Source organism: Phyllobates terribilis, unplaced genomic scaffold (assembly GCF_046119375.1).
Source record: "Phyllobates terribilis strain yellow unplaced genomic scaffold, ASM4611937v1 Scaffold_3__8_contigs__length_932513732, whole genome shotgun sequence".
In the NCBI taxonomy this organism is placed as follows: domain Eukaryota; kingdom Metazoa; phylum Chordata; class Amphibia; order Anura; family Dendrobatidae; genus Phyllobates; species Phyllobates terribilis.
Window position 1 is genome coordinate 423,555,310 of NW_027362763.1, and position 15,922 is coordinate 423,571,231.

General features: G+C 49.3%; 1 protein-coding gene across 1 annotated transcript in view; it reads left to right on the top strand.

The window, feature by feature from the left end:
- Positions 1–15,922, top strand: part of NT5E (5'-nucleotidase ecto) — a 106,960-nt gene that overhangs the window by 49,122 nt on the left and 41,916 nt on the right. Inside the window, exon 2 of the mRNA XM_073675656.1 lies at positions 9,498–9,720. Within this exon, the coding sequence (XP_073531757.1) occupies positions 9,498–9,720 (223 nt within the window). The remainder of the gene's footprint in view (positions 1–9,497; positions 9,721–15,922) is intronic.

The following is a 15,922-nucleotide window of genomic DNA, read 5'->3' on the forward strand; positions in this document are numbered from 1 at the left end:
TGACCTGGGGCCTCCTGTTAGCCTCCGCTCTGGGATGGCGGTGCTGGTCCCTTCGTTGTGACTGAGCCTCCAGGCTTTTATGGCCAGAGGACCTGGAATCCCCTGCCGGATGGATTCTGCTGCTGGGTATATCTTAGTCCCCACAGCCTCGGACTCCTGTGTCCGGTTTTAGTACCTTCTCCCAGGGCGAGCTCTGCACAGCTCCAGCCCCTGGCGCTTCTCCTTGGCTCCTACAGAGCTCCTGAGGTCTATCTGTCCCTGTTTCTGCGTGTCCAGACCAGACTCCGTCTCTGTCTGGAACTCCTCTCTCTAACCCTGCTTCAGCCCCAGTTTATATAGGGGAAGTTCTTCCCCTCCCAGGACTGGGCAGGAGGTGTGGCATGCTTAGGATTCCTGCCCAGGAGACCTCCCACCTGCTCACAGACGTAATACTGCTATTACTGTGGAAACCAGACCCCTGGGGTGCCACATTCCCCCCTAGTGAAATTTAGTACTCCCGGACTAAACATAACAGGGTATAAACAATAACAATTAAATACATGAGATGGTCACGGCGTGTCCATAACCGGGAAGCAATAAGGGTGTCCATTTCACCAAAGAACAGGGAGCCGTAACCAGGTAGGGGTCTGTCCTGCCCCGAGTCTTTAACAGTCTGTAGTCCATTCCTGGGTTACGCTCCAAACATATTTACAACAGAGTTCCGGTTACTCACTGTCCATAACCTGTCAGTCCATATAAAGAAACCTGTAACTGAAAAACATAATTAGCAACGGCTACAACAAAACAGGTAAACATAAAATAGTTAAAGCAACTAGCCAAATTAGATTCTCCAACGTACGGGCATCTGGCCTCTGGTAACCCTAGTGGACCTACGGAGCTCACTAACTGGTCCTGCACTACAGGGTGTAGGAGGTGTTATGGGCAGGCTGGGCAGCTTTCTGCGCACTCTTTGGCTCACTAGGGGCACGGCAGGCTCACTACTAGCAGAGGGTTGATCCTCCTGTACTGCTGGTGTGGACTCTTCTGCCTCTCGGGCCGGCTGCTCTTCCAGCTCTACTGGTTCTTCTGTAGGCACTTGCGGGGCTGGCTGGAGAAGGGTGAGGACGGGTACCACGACAGCACTGTTTACTTGTGTCCAAGACTGGGGGAAGTCTCCGAGTACAGTCCTGATCATTTCTTCCCTTTCCTCTGCGGGTCGAGGGTTTTCTTGATCTTCTTCTTCAGGGCTTTGCAGCTGCTCGGGACACTTCTTCAGGTGGTCTCTGGAGACAACGGCTGTGGTTTCTCCTCCATCCTTACTGATCACGCAAATCTTTGGGCTCTCATGGCTTGATGGCAGTACGGTGTACGGGTCCTTCTCCCACTGGTCGGCCAACTTGTGGAGCCATCTTTTCCTCTTCAAGACCTGCTCTCCAGGTACCAGGGGAACAGCGGGAGCATACTGATTATAAGCCCTCTCTTGCCTTTCTCTAGCTTGAGACAGACTTCGCTCCACGCTCTCCTGCACTTTCCGATACTGCTGCTGCCACCCTGTATCCCAGTCTGCTTCTGGCGAGGTGTCATCGGGCGTCAGGACTCCCATATCCAGGTCAATAGGCAGCTTACCAGGTCTCGCTCTCATTAGGTAAGCCAGGGTACAGTTGGTAGAACCTACAGGGATGTGGTTGTATAGGTCCACCAGATCAGGCAGCTTCTCAGGCCACATACTGCGTTCTTCCAGGGGCAATGTTTTCAGGAGGTCTATCACCACCTGGTTCATCTTCTCGCAGAGTCCATTAGTTTGTGGGTGATAGGGCGTTGTTCTTATCTTCGTGCAGCCATACAGGTTGCAGAACTCCTGGAAGACTTCCGCTTCGAAGGCTGGCCCTTGGTCTGTCAGCACTTGGTCCGGGTACCCGTGTGGACGGCAGAAGTGCTGCTGGAAGGCTCTAGCTGCTGTTTGAGCCGTTAAGTCCTTGACCGGGACCACCACCAGGAACCGGGAGTAATGATCTACGATTGTGAGGGCGTAGACGTACCCAGATCTGCTTGGAGCCAGTTTCACATGGTCCAGGGCTACCAGTTCCAGTGGCTGTCGGGTGATGATGGGCTGCAAGGGAGTCTTCTGGCTGGCACGGTCCTTCCTTCTTAGGTGGCACGGTCCACAGTCTCTGCACCACCTCTCGATGGCTCCTCTCATGCCTACCCAGTAGAACCGTTCACGCAATAAGAACTCCAGCTTCTTCCACCCGAAATGTCCTGCTCCGTTGTGGTACGCCTCCAGAATCATAGCCGCGTCTCGTCTGGGGACCACTACCTGCCAGGTCAACTCATGCGTTCGAGAGTTAACCATTCTCCGGCACAACTTCTCCCTGTAGAGGAACAGCCTACTTTTCTCCTTCCACAGTTGCTTAGTCTCCTCTGGGGCGTCTGGGTCCAGACTGGCATCGGCTTGGGTCAGCATTTCCTTCACCAGGCGGACTGCAGGATCACTGTCTTGCGTCTCCGCCCAGTTGTAGTGGGGCAAGGGATTGAACGTCGCGGAGCGCCTGTCCTTCACACGGTTGGAATACAGGGTAATCCCATGACGGTGGAACGCAGGGAGCTCAACTTCTTCCAGATCTTCTGGATCTTCCCCTACGTCCGGTAAGTTCGGCATTCTAGACAGGGCATCCGCGTTGGCATTTGAGCGCCCTGCCCGGTATTTGATGGTGAATTCAAAGTTGGACAGGCGAGCCATCCATCTCTGTTCCAGAGCACCGAGCCTTGCAGTGTCCAGGTGTGTCAACGGGTTGTTATCCGTGTACACGATGAATTTGGAGGAGGCAAGGTAATGCTTGAAACGTTCGGTCACTGCCCACACTACTGCCAGGAACTCCAGCTTGAATGAGCTATAATTCTCAGGGTTCCTCTCGGTGGGTCGTAGCTTTCGGCTAGCGTAAGCGATTACCCGTTCTTTTCCTTGCTGGATCTGGGACAGCACGGCTCCTAGCCCGATGTTACTTCCGTCCGTGTGGAGGATAAAGGGCTGGCTGTAGTCTGGATATGCCAGGATTTCATCCCCCTGGAGGGCCATCTTCAGCTGGCAAAAGGACTCCTCTTCCAGCTTTTCCCACCTGAAGGGCGGCTTCTGTTTTTGGCTTTCCGAGATTGACCTATCAGGAGGTCCTGCATAGGGGCTGCCATTTTGGTGAAACCGGGAATGAATCTTCGGTAGTAGCCTACCAACCCGAGGAACTGCCGCACTTGCTTTATGCTGGAGGGTCTTGGCCAGTCCTTAATTACGGTGATCTTATCAGGGTCGGGAGCCACTCCGTCAGCACTCACCACGTGTCCCAGGTATTGCACCTTTGGTTTCAGGAGGTGACACTTGGAGGGTTTCACCTTTAGGCCGTAGTTTGCCAGAGCTTCAAACACTTCCGCCAGGTGTTTCAGGTGATCCTCGTAGGTCTTGGAATAGACGATGACATCGTCCAGGTATAACAGGACCGTCTCGAAGTTCCGGTGTCCCAGACAGCATTCCATCAACCGTTGGAAGGTTCCTGGTGCGTTGCAGAGCCCGAACGGCATACAGTTAAATTCGCTGAGACCCATCGGGGTGGTGAATGCGGTCTTCTCCCGGTCTGCCTTTGCTACAGGAACCTGCCAGTACCCTCTAGTGAGATCCAAAGTAGAGAAGAAGTTAGCAGATTTTAATGCAGCTAAGGACTCTTCTATCCTTGGTAACGGGTACGCATCTTTGTGTGTGATACGGTTGACCTTCCTGTAGTCTACACACATTCTCATAGTGTTGTCCTTCTTTTTCACTAAGACTAGTGGAGCTGCCCAGGGGCTACAGCTGTCCCTGATTACCCCGGCCTCCTTCATGTCTCTAAGCATCCCCTTGGCGTGTTGGTAGTGTGCAGGGGGTACGGGTCGGTATCTCTCCTTTATGGGAGGATGGTCTCCCGTGGGGATGTGGTGTTCTACCCCCTTTACTCGCCCGAAGTCTAACGGGTGTTTACTAAACACTCTCTCGCACTCTTGAACCACCCGATAGACTCCCTGTTTCTGGTGTGAGGGAGTGGAGTCAGTACCCAAATGTAGTTGCTGACACCAGTCCTCCATTGGTTTCTTAGAGCCGTTACCTTCCTCTGGTTGAGATGGAGGCAAGGGTTCCACGGCCTGTACAGAATTCTGGTTTATGGTGAACAATTTAGCTAGCGTGGCATACCGGGGCAGGTGTACTTCTCTCTCACCGATATTTATGATGCGAACGGGCACCCTCCCATGGCGTACATCGACCACCCCCCGTGCTGTCAAAATGGTGGGCCTACTGTCTGAGTAGACGGGTTCTACCATTGCTTGGTAGTCTCTACCTCTTAGACCAATAGCTGCCCGGCACCAAATCATCATCTCACTTTTTGGGGGCATGGCAATAGGGAACGGGTCACACATTCTCACGCTACCTATCTCGCCACCAGATAGTTCCACCTGTTGCCGCTTCATCAGTGCCCGGATCTCTTTTTGGAGCACACGCTGCTGGCCGGAACTGGCGTTCTTGGCAACCTGCTGTAAAATGAGAATCACCTCTGCAAGACAATTTTCAATTACATTGGTTCCCAGGGTGATTCTAGGGTGACTCTCATGACGGTCTATGTCCACTATAATCAGTCCTTGTGCCGCCAGTTCGACTTTACCGATTTTAATGGTCACCTCCTTGAATCCCACCTGCGGCACGGGCTGACCATTGCTGGCGATGATACTCAGGTCGTCGTCTGGGTAGCGGGTTATGTCCGAATCATTCCAGTACTGCTTGAAGAGCACGTACGGGATGGTGGTGACCTGTGACCCAGTGTCTAGTAGGGCACTCATAGGAATGCCATCCAGTACCACAGGCAAGATTGGACGTCCCCCTACGTATTTATCACGCCAGTTTGATGGGCCTGATGGTCTTATGCCTGGGGGTTGGCCCTCTACCCCAGGTTGTGCCCGTTTAAATGACAGTACCTTGCCACATGTCCGGGTTGATTGCAGCGGCGGCAAATAGATCGTCCGTCCTCGTTGTATCGATCGCTGGGTCTTCCTCTGGCCGTTGGGGTCCTCCTTGGTCGGCGCCACGGGATGTCCTCCGGTCCGGATGCCAGCTCGATCTTCCCTGCAGTAGAAACCTGTAAAGACTGCACAGTTCGGGTTAGCGCGGCAACGCTTTTAGTTAGCTCTTGAACCTGATGGTGCAGGTCTGTAGCCGGGTCACTGTTTAAAGCCTGCGCATCAGCTCCCACAGGCCCTGCAGACAAGGGCGCCGTCTCCTGGTGATAAGTGATAGCAGGGCGCCTGTGGGTCACAGCGCCACCTGGTGCCTGTTCTCGGAGCACCCGGATGGCTCTGTCCTTGAACTGTGCAAAGTCCAGGTCAGGGTCCTGTAAGGCCATTGCCCGCAACTGGGTTCGGTGGGCATTGCACAGTAGACCCTCAATGAATTGTTCAGTCAACAGCTTATCTTCATTTCCCACGCTGTCAGGGTCTGCCTGCTTAATGGCTCTCAGGGCCTCTTGTAGGTTTAGAGCATAATCTCTTATACTCTCATGTGCCCGTTGTTTGCACCCATAAAATCTTAGTTTTATTTCGGCTGAGGTGCGGGTGTCAAATGTGTCTTTCAGCCGGGTTAGTATGTCTCTGACAGTCCTCTTCCTCCCAGGTGGCCAGGACTTTACCTCCCTTTGGGCTGCCCCGATTAATTGGGCCACCAGGATGCTCACTTTTTGCGCCTCCGTGAGGGGATACACCTGGAAGAGGCTATCCAGCCTTTCTCTGAAGTCATTTAGGGTATGTGACTCCCCTGAGTACTGGGGTAGCCAGGCTGCCCCCGGGATATAGGGCATGGTGAAAGGCATGACCGCAGCAGCGGTGGCGCTGGCGGCGGCTGTGGCGGTGAAGCTCTCCTCCGTATCCGACATCCTCCTCCCCCCTAGTGGACCGTGGCCTACCTTGCGATGATCCTCTTCCGTAGGCCGCGGCTCCGCAGTGGATCGTCAGGGTTGAGGACCTTCCGTCGCGCTCCTGTGACGTCGGCGTCTGCTGGGCTCCTTCCAGGACCTTACGCAACGTCCGGACGTGAGGCGGGGCTTCAGTTCTCGCGGGCTTTCGGAGTCCACGCCCCTCTTCTTCCCGCGCGGCGCCCTCAAGATGGCGTCCAATGGCGGGAAAACTCCACGGATGGCGGGAAGAAGGCAGAAGATGGCGTCGGATGGCGGGAATCGGCTCCAGATGGTGGGAAACGACTCCGGACGGCGGGAAACTTCACCACAGGTAAGTATAAAAGTCTCTTTTTTCAGGCACGCAGTACCCGGTGGTTGCGGGCACGTAATCCTGCCGACTACGCCAAAATTGACTCACCCCCTGGGCCAGTGTTCTAGTGCGGCGCGCGTGCGCGCGGGGGATACCCGGAGCCGGATCCGATGGGGGTAGTAGTCTTCGTGTGGCGGTGACCCGGTCCGCGCCCAGGGTGGTCAAACTTAGTGGCGGTTATTGGTATGATGGTATTAGTGTCCGACTACGCCACCCGTTGAATGCGGTTATGAAACCGCCGCTGCAGGGCAGACCGCTGAGGCCGGTGGTATAGGTGTGCAGCAATGTTGATATAACCCCCAACGGGAGAGGTATGGCCTCAGGGCAGCGGATGTGGATGATGTTGGGAGTGATGGTGTGGATGTCCCAGCACTAACGGTGCGACAAGGAAGCACGGAAACGCGAGGGTACAGTTCAGGGCCTTTACTGATGGTACAAGGCAAATTCCCCCGGGAGTACTGGCTAGTAGTTGGGGCCTGGTTAGTCTGCGAGTAAGCCGGAGTTCCCCTGGCCAGGTGGAGTTGTAGGCCTTCCCGTTAGTCTGTACCCTTCCTGGCTACCCTGCTTTCGGCGGTTACAAGTAGCCCACGTCCCTGGGTATACCGTGTGGTGCTCACCCGTATGGCTGGTGACCTGGGGCCTCCTGTTAGCCTCCGCTCTGGGATGGCGGTGCTGGTCCCTTCGTTGTGACTGAGCCTCCGGGCTTTTATGGCCAGAGGACCTGGAATCCCCTGCCGGATGGATTCTGCTGCTGGGTATATCTTAGTCCCCACAGCCTCGGACTCCTGTGTCCGGTTTTAGTACCTTCTCCCAGGGCGAGCTCTGCACAGCTCCAGCCCCTGGCGCTTCTCCTTGGCTCCTACAGAGCTCCTGAGGTCTATCTGTCCCTGTTTCTGCGTGTCCAGACCAGACTCCGTCTCTGTCTGGAACTCCTCTCTCTAACCCTGCTTCAGCCCCAGTTTATATAGGGGAAGTTCTTCCCCTCCCAGGACTGGGCAGGAGGTGTGGCATGCTTAGGATTCCTGCCCAGGAGACCTCCCACCTGCTCACAGACGTAATACTGCTATTACTGTGGAAACCAGACCCCTGGGGTGCCACACTTCCAGTAAGGATCTTTTCTACCTGGCAATGAACAGAAGCAGGGGTTCATACAAAAATGGTTCTTGCAATCGTTCATTTTACCACCTTCAATTTTCAGCAGCTAACAATAATTTTCAGGTTGACATAATAGATGTCCATCAAGTAATTGCTGGTTTGGGTATGTTTATTTGGGTAATGGCTCATTAAGATGTCAATGTAGCATGTACGTTTTCTATCCACGTTTTCACTGATACAACACGTACCTATTATAGTCTATGGAGCTGTTTACATGTCCATGTTTCTTTATGGACTCGGTGACTGTGCAAAATTCATAGAGGAATGTTCATTTTTTCCAGCAGCACGGTTGAAAAGTGTTGATATAAGTCTATGTTCTCTGAAAAACAAGGACAGCACACAGATGGTATCCATATGCCATCCGTGTGCTGGGCATGTTTAACATTACATGTATAGGAGAAGCTTTGTAATTTATTTATTTATCCATTTATATGAAAAACACTGATGACACACGAAACACTGATGACACCAGTATAATTTCTCTGTTACTGAGAAAAAAAGCATTTGAATTGTTATGTAAATGAGGCTGAATACCTATTGCAGATCTGAAGCCTCTGTCACTCCAGCTCTATTTCCTGCTCAATACCACCCCCTCTCTGCTGACAGATTCCTCTTAAAGGAACTCGGCAGAGAGCTTGTTCCAAACATACTGGACTAAACACAGATCTTCTGTATACTGTATGTAGGCTCGCAATTGTATATTGCTGGACATGATTTACAGGAAGACGTCGGTGTGACTCTGAAACGCGTAGCCTTGTAATCTTATTTTGTTAATACAATCCTTTTTTTTAACCAAGTTTTGAGATTATGGCACTGCTGCACATCCTCTGACTTTTTAGGGAATTAAATGCATTGTCCGGGCACGACACCCGGCACCCCCGTTGTTCAGCTGTTCCTGGTGTTAGCGGCAGCCTCGAAATGCTCGGTTAGAGAGCTGCATAACACAGCACCATTGGCTGTATAGTGGCTTCATTCAGGTATGGCACATCCACTCCCTATTTAAATTAATAGGGGGCGGATGTGTAGTATCCTACCACGGCCACTATTTAGTTGACGAAGCTGTGCAGCTCCGTAATTGAGCAGTTCCATCCGCCGCTGACACAGGGAACAATAGATGAGACATTGATGACCTATCCTACGGATAAAATTGAACCATTAAGGCTGTGTGCCCACGATGCGTTTTTTAAGCGTTTACGTAGCGGCAAAAACACTGCAGAAACGCTTAAAAAACGCATGGTAGAAGGTCTGCCATGTTCCCCAATGATAATCCGCATGTGCTGTGCACATGCTGCGGAAATTTCCGCTGCAGATTATCATTGCGGAAAAAAACGCAGCACTACCAATTATTTTGCGGAAGCGCTGTGTTTTCGCCGCCATTGACTTGCATTGGAATGCATGGATTCCGCATCACTGGATCTGTACATGCGGAATCCATGCGTTTCAATATGCAGATGGTACCCAGGTGTGGAGGAGAGGAGACTCTCCTCTGGACCCGGGTACCATAGAACCTGTAAAAAAGAGAATAAAATAAAAAATAAATATTATATTTACCGTTTGCATGGATTTATATAGTGTGACCAAGTTGACAAGCACTTTCTAAGTGATGCTAAAATCGCTTGGAAAGCGCTTGTCAACCCGCATGCGGAAATGCATGTGAAGAACGCTTCACATCCGCATGTCCCTGGCAGGAAAACGCATGTACAATCCGCATGTACAATCTGCATGTACAATCCGCATGCGTTTTTTTCTGCCAGGGAGATGCAGAAACGCTCAGGAAAAATCCAGAGCATTTCTGCATCATGGGCACATAGCCAAACACTTCTATTTTCTTTAAGCATTCTTACTTTGCAGCATTTTTTTCACATCTGACTAAAATTTTTTGCACAGTCCTTTATGTATTTGCATTTATATAAAAATATATAATACTATATTGTTCTTTCTCCTTAAACCATATAATTGTTAATATTACATTGTATAATGCATTTCCATGTTTTTCACTTTACCACAATATTAATTTTCTTCTCTCTGTTTAGTCACTGGGGAATCATGAATTTGACAACAAAGTAGCTGGTCTTGTGAGCCCATTCCTTATGAACGTAAAGTTTCCTGTTTTAAGTGCCAACATTAAAGCGGACTCAAACATTGCCTCTAATATCAGTGGATATATTCAACCATATAAGATTTTGGATGTTGGTGGTGAAAAAATTGCAATAGTTGGATACACCACGAAAGAAACCCCAGTATTATCTGATCCAGGTGAATGCAATCATTAATGCTTATGCTACAATGACTTATGTGCTTAATGTGCATTAAAATGAACACTTTCAAATAAGTGATATGTTATACAGTAATACTGTATCATTATCTATTAAAGGGAACCTGAACTGAGATCCATGCTCTTCTAAGCCATGGGCATCATGGATCAGCTGTGTATGTTTTACTCTGAAGCGCTATAGCATTGCATAGATAGCATATAATGAAAACCCAGCACTGGAGCTATGCGTACCCGATGAAGAGTCCAAGGCTGGTCCCGGTGGCTTCTCCACACTACGTTCCCCTAGACTGCCAGGGTCCTCCGTACACACACATAGGGAGAGGAGACCTGTCATGTAGGAAACCGGGGTGGGGAGAAGTCGCTGGGGACCTTGTCTCTTGGACTAATCATCTGAGATACATAGTCCATGGCTGATTTTCCAAATTATATGTTCTCTGAAACTCCTCAAGGCGTCAGAGTAAAACATGCCTGGTTGGAATAACGCAGCCAGTGTCTGATTCATTCTGCCTGTGGCTATAGGGTTCCAGACCCATAAAATAACTATCACAAGTGTTAGTCACTCTCCTCTAGTCCAACATTGATGCTCTACCACTACTTTGGTCTTTGTAGCTAGGGCACTGTGGTGATGTCACGTTTACAGTGCATATCATTGCTGCAGCCAATCACTGGGCTCAACAGATGTAGACGGCACAAGCCGCTGAGTCCATTGCTATGTTACAAGCACTGTACACGTGACATCACAGCTGCAGCCCATCAACAAAGACTGAAGCAGCTGTGAAATTGCAGCAATGGACCCGGAAAGGGTCAGTAACAAAGAAAATATTTAACTGGACAACACTTTTAACATAGTAAAGGGACACAGTAGTAGTTAAGCAGTCAAATACCCCTTAGAAGCTATAGTAGGCCACTCTGCCTTATAATATGAAATAAAGGTTTACATTTAATTTTAGCACAAATGATGTTGTAGAAATCTAATTTTTAGATATGTTCCCTTGATTCAGCGTGTTTAGACTAGGACTATGGGCACGTCATCTGCCAGAAAAACATCAGTTTGTAACTTATGGTGAATATCTAATATTAGGTATGTAATTCACCAGATTCTGGAAGAAATCGGCCTCCTGCACTGAACTATACAGAGCCACAATACAGCACTCATGTCAGTCAGTGGTTTCACTGGTTTCATTTCGCTTTCCTGCCAGAATTTACCAGGTGTGCCATTTTCCATCAGAAATGGCATGCCCCATCATGGACATATTGTCCCTCAGAAGCATTGATTCTAGGGAAGAATATCTCTATAAATATGGTGATGTTCAGAGACACTATATGATACTACATGGATATCTGCCATTCTATACCAGTAACTATTCCAAAAGAAAAGACATTTCTCCATGCAACTTGTCTCTATCTGCCACGGTTGCATTATCATTCTGCTAGAGCTGCATGTTGTCCACCACCATAGGTTATCCTTAACTTTATACATTGAATTCAGAAGGGCCATTTAGTATCACCATCCGACAAAGAAACCTTTCTTCTAGAGAAATTGTTTTAAAATGTGTGACTTTTTTAAAAGTCGTAAATAGTGTTGAGCGATATCTTCCGATATCAGGAAATATCGGATCGGATTGGATCAGGCCGATACCCAAAAAGTATCGGATATCGCCGATTCCGATACCGAAAACCAATGCAAGTCAATGGGACACAAATATCAGAATGAAAATAAACCCTTTCTTTCCTTGTAGGTTAATTCTACATGAAGGAAAACAACTAACAATAATGTAGAATGTATTGGGGGAGGTGGTTGCCCAAATCGATGGGAACAGTGCCCACAGTGAAGAATGAAAAGCCGGCAATTCAGCAGCGGCATACACCGGTAACCGACAATTTATAACAGAAAGAATAGAGCTTCACACATAGATTAGATATATAGAAACATGTCAGTCACATATATATGAAGTACAGTGACAGTGTTGCTTACTGTACTTGTCATTTAGTGTAAAGGATTTATTAAAAAAATATTAGTGTTTTCATGCACCGTCTCTTTAAAAAAGCCGGCCGGCAATTCAGCATCTGTACCCGACAATTTAGAATAGAAAGAATAGAGAATCACACATAGATTAGATAGATAGAAACATGTCAGTCACATATATATGAAGTACAGTGATAGTGTTGATTACTGTACTTGTCATTTAGTGTTAAAATAAAGGATTTATTAAAAAAAAAATTGGCGTGGGGTTCCCCGTAATTTTAGTCTCTAGCGGAGGTTAAGCAGACGGCTGGGGCAGATGTTTGAAGCCTGGGAAGGGGGTAATATCCATGGAGCTCCCCAGGCTACTAATATCAGCCCCCAGCTGAATACCTAGCCTTTACTAGCTATTAAAATGGGGGTCCCCCCCAAAAAATGACGTGGGGTCCCCCCTATTTTAATAGCTAGCAAAGGCTAGGCAGACAGCTGGGGGCTGATATTAATAGCCCAGGAAGGGTGCCATGAATATTGGCCCCCTCCCAGGCTTAAAAAAAATTGACGTGGGGCTTTGCTCTATATTTGTGTCCAGCCAGGTACAGCAGGCAGGAACGGCTGCCCCCAACCACCGGCTGCCTATTTGTACCTGGTTGGACACAACAATATAGGAAAGCCCTTTTTTTCTTTATTATTTCATGAATTTCATGAAATAATTAAAAAAAAAAAAAAAATACGTGGGGCTTCTCCCTATTTTTGTGTCCAGCCAGGTACAACTAGGCAGCTGGGGGATGGAATCTGCAGCGAAGGGAGGCCCAAGCTTTCTGCCCCCCCCCGCTTCGCTGCAAATTGCAGTCCGCAGCCACCCCGGAAAATGGCGCGTTCATAGAAGCGCCATCTTCTGGCGCTGTACCCAACTCATCCAGGGCTCTGGTGCGGTGGCTCACTGGGTAATAAAGGGGTTAGGGCCAGCTTTGTATTATCCGCTGGCCCTAAGCCCGAAATTTATGGGGTCACGCCAATATTAGACATGACCGCCATGAATTTCTAGTAAAGTATTTAAAAAAACCACAACACCCAGAATAAAGTCCTTTAATTGAAATAAACACACAATTCTTTATTGTTGTAAATTAAACCATACTTACCATCACGCCCATTCCAGCTGAAGACAATGATCTCCTGCAATAAAAGAAAAATAATAAAATACCAACATCATCCTTACCTTTCCATGGTTCCCAGGACAGCTCAAGCTCTGCTACATCAAGATGACAGGCTGGATCGCAGCAGAAAGCTGCCATCCAGTCTGTCATCCCACGGACACTGAGAAGCGCAGGCATGCTTGCGCTCCTCAGTGTCAGGCTGGGACGGCATCCAGATGAGCCGAGTCTCTCACGCTCACCGCATGCGCAGGAGAATTCTCCCACGCTGTCAGTGACGTGCATGTGGTGAGCTGAGTTCATTGTCGGCTCATCTGGATGCCGTCACAGCCAGACACTGAGGAGCGCAAGCATACTTGCGCTTCTCAGTGTCTGCGGGATGACAGGCTGGATGGCAGCTTTCTGCTGCGATCCAGCCTGTCATCTCGATGTAGCAGAGCTAAAGCTGTCCTGGGAACCATGGAAAGGTAAGGATGATGTTGCTTTATTATTTTACTTTTATTGCAGGAGATCGTTGGCTTCAGCTGGAATGGGCGTGACGGTAAGTATGGTTTAATTTAGAACATTAATGAATTGTGTGTTTATTTCAATTAAAGGACTTTATTCTGGGTGTTGTGTTCTTTTTAAATACTTTACTAGAAATTCATGGCGGTCATGTCTAATATTGGCGTGACCCCATGAATTTCGGGCTTAGGGCCAGCGGATAATACAAAGCTGGCCCTAACCCCTTTATTACCCAGTGAGCCACCGCACCAGGGCCCTGGATGAGTTGGATACAGCGCCAGAAGATGGCTCTTCTATGAACGCGCCATTTTCTGGGGTGGCTACGGACTGCAGTTCACAGCAGGGGGGCCCACAAAGCTTGGGCCTCCCTGCGCTGTGGATTCCAGCCCCCAGCTGCTTAGTTGTACCTGGCTGGACACAAAAATAGGGCGAAGCCCCACATATTTTTTTTTTTTTACTTATTTCATGAAATTCATGAAATAATAATAAAAAAAGGGCTTCCCTATATTGTTGTGTCCGGCCAGGTACAATTAGGCAGCTGGGAGTTGGGGGCAGCCCGTTCTTGAATGCTGTACCTGGCTGGCATACAAAAATATGGCAAAGCCCACGTCAAAATTTTTGGGAAAAATTTATTAAAAAATAAATAATAATTTAGGGACTGCATCTTTATTAACTCCTCAAGTATCATTTAGTGTTAAGATAAAGGATTTATTAAAAAAAAAATTGGCGTGGGATCCCCCATAATTTTAGTCTCTAGCGGAGGTTAAGCAGACGGCTGGGGCAGATGTTTGAAGCCTGGGAAGGGGGTAATACCCACGGAGCTTCCCAGGCTACTAATATCAGCCCCCAGCTGAATACCTAGCCTTTACCAGCTATTAAAATGGGGGACCCCCCCAAAGAAATGACGTGGGGTCCCCCCTATTTTAATAGCTAGCAAAGGCTAGGCAGACAGCTGGGGGCTGATATTAATAGCTCAGGAAGGGTGCCATGAATATTGGCCCCCTCCCAGGCTAGAAACACCAGCCGTCAGCTGCCCGAGAAATGGCGCATCCATAGGATGCGCCAATTCTGGCGCTTAGCCTTGCTCTTCCACGCTGCCCTGGTGCGGTGGCAGGGGGTAATAGTGGTGGGGTTCATGTCAGCGCCAGCTGCCATGAAGCCCAGGTTAGTAATGATGGGCGTCTATAAGACACCCCCATTACTAACCTACAAAGTGTTAAAAAGAAAACACACACTACACCCAGAAAAAAATAATTTATTTGAAATAAAACACACCATTTTATTTAATTGTTAGTTTACTATAAAAAAATAGTTACCTGTCCACGTTCCTGCGCTGATCTCCCATGCACAGCTGTCACATCTGGAGATGGTGACAGCTGTCACGGCTGCTGTAAGCTCACACTGCCGGGAACACGTCTGCTCCCGGCAGCGGGAGCCACTGACTGAGGTCACCGGAGTGCATTCAGTCAGCGCTGCTCCGGAGACCTCCTTTACGGCACTGCTGTACCGTGGGAATTTCTCACGGTACAGCAGGGCCGTAAAGGAGCTAACCGGAGCAGCGCTGCCTGAACTCCGGCGAACCCGCTTATGCAATGACGGGGCAGCTTTACGGCCCCATCATTCTAGCAGCGGCAGCGGTTCAGAGCGGTCACATTCTATGTGGCTGCTCTAAACTGGAGATCATCGTGGGACACTTGTGGACTACTACGGAGGGGTAAGGATAAGGTTGTGGTTTATTATTTTACATTTTATTACAGGAGATCGATGGCTTCGGGGAATTAGGTGTCTAGGTGAGTATAGGTGTAGTTTTTTATTTTTTACTTTATTTTAGGTGGCGATCGGTGGGGACAGGTAATGTATAAACTAATTTATTGTAGATAACCACTGACCACCAATGACATGTATTTAAAATTTATTGGGGACCAAAAAAAACATGTATAGGGGCAAAAATAGCACATGGGGCAGTTTAAATAGCAGGATCAGGCTGATGGGAACTACTGCTCCCATCGAGCTGATCCTGCTGGCACGAGTGGACGGGGGACAGACATAGGCCGATGGGAGTAGTAGTGTCACATCGGCCTATGTCTGCCTGCACGCACACACCCGCAGACATCGCACAGACACCGCGCACACCCGCACACACTCGCAGACATCGCACAGACACCGCACACACCCGCAGACATCGCACAGACACCCCTCACACACCCGCAGACATCGCACAGACACTGCGCACACACTAATCATGACGGGCTGATGGTCTGGGAGGTGAGGCTGACCTGTGCGGCCGTGGGAAAGTTCATGTGAGTTCATGCAATGCAGTCAAGCATGAACTCACATGAACCCTCTGAGGGCACCGCGGCTACTTCACATGAACAGCTGATCGGCATCACCTGATACCTCAGCTGTTCATTTGAAATAACTGGCGGGAAAGCGCAGCACAGAACGGGAAAGCCGGCGGTGAAGTCTTTTCACTGCCGGCTTCCCCGCCCGGGTCCTTCGCTCCCCGCTCCTTGGTGCTGTGCTCCCCGCCCGGTCCTAACTTACGATCAGGATGGGGGGAGCGGA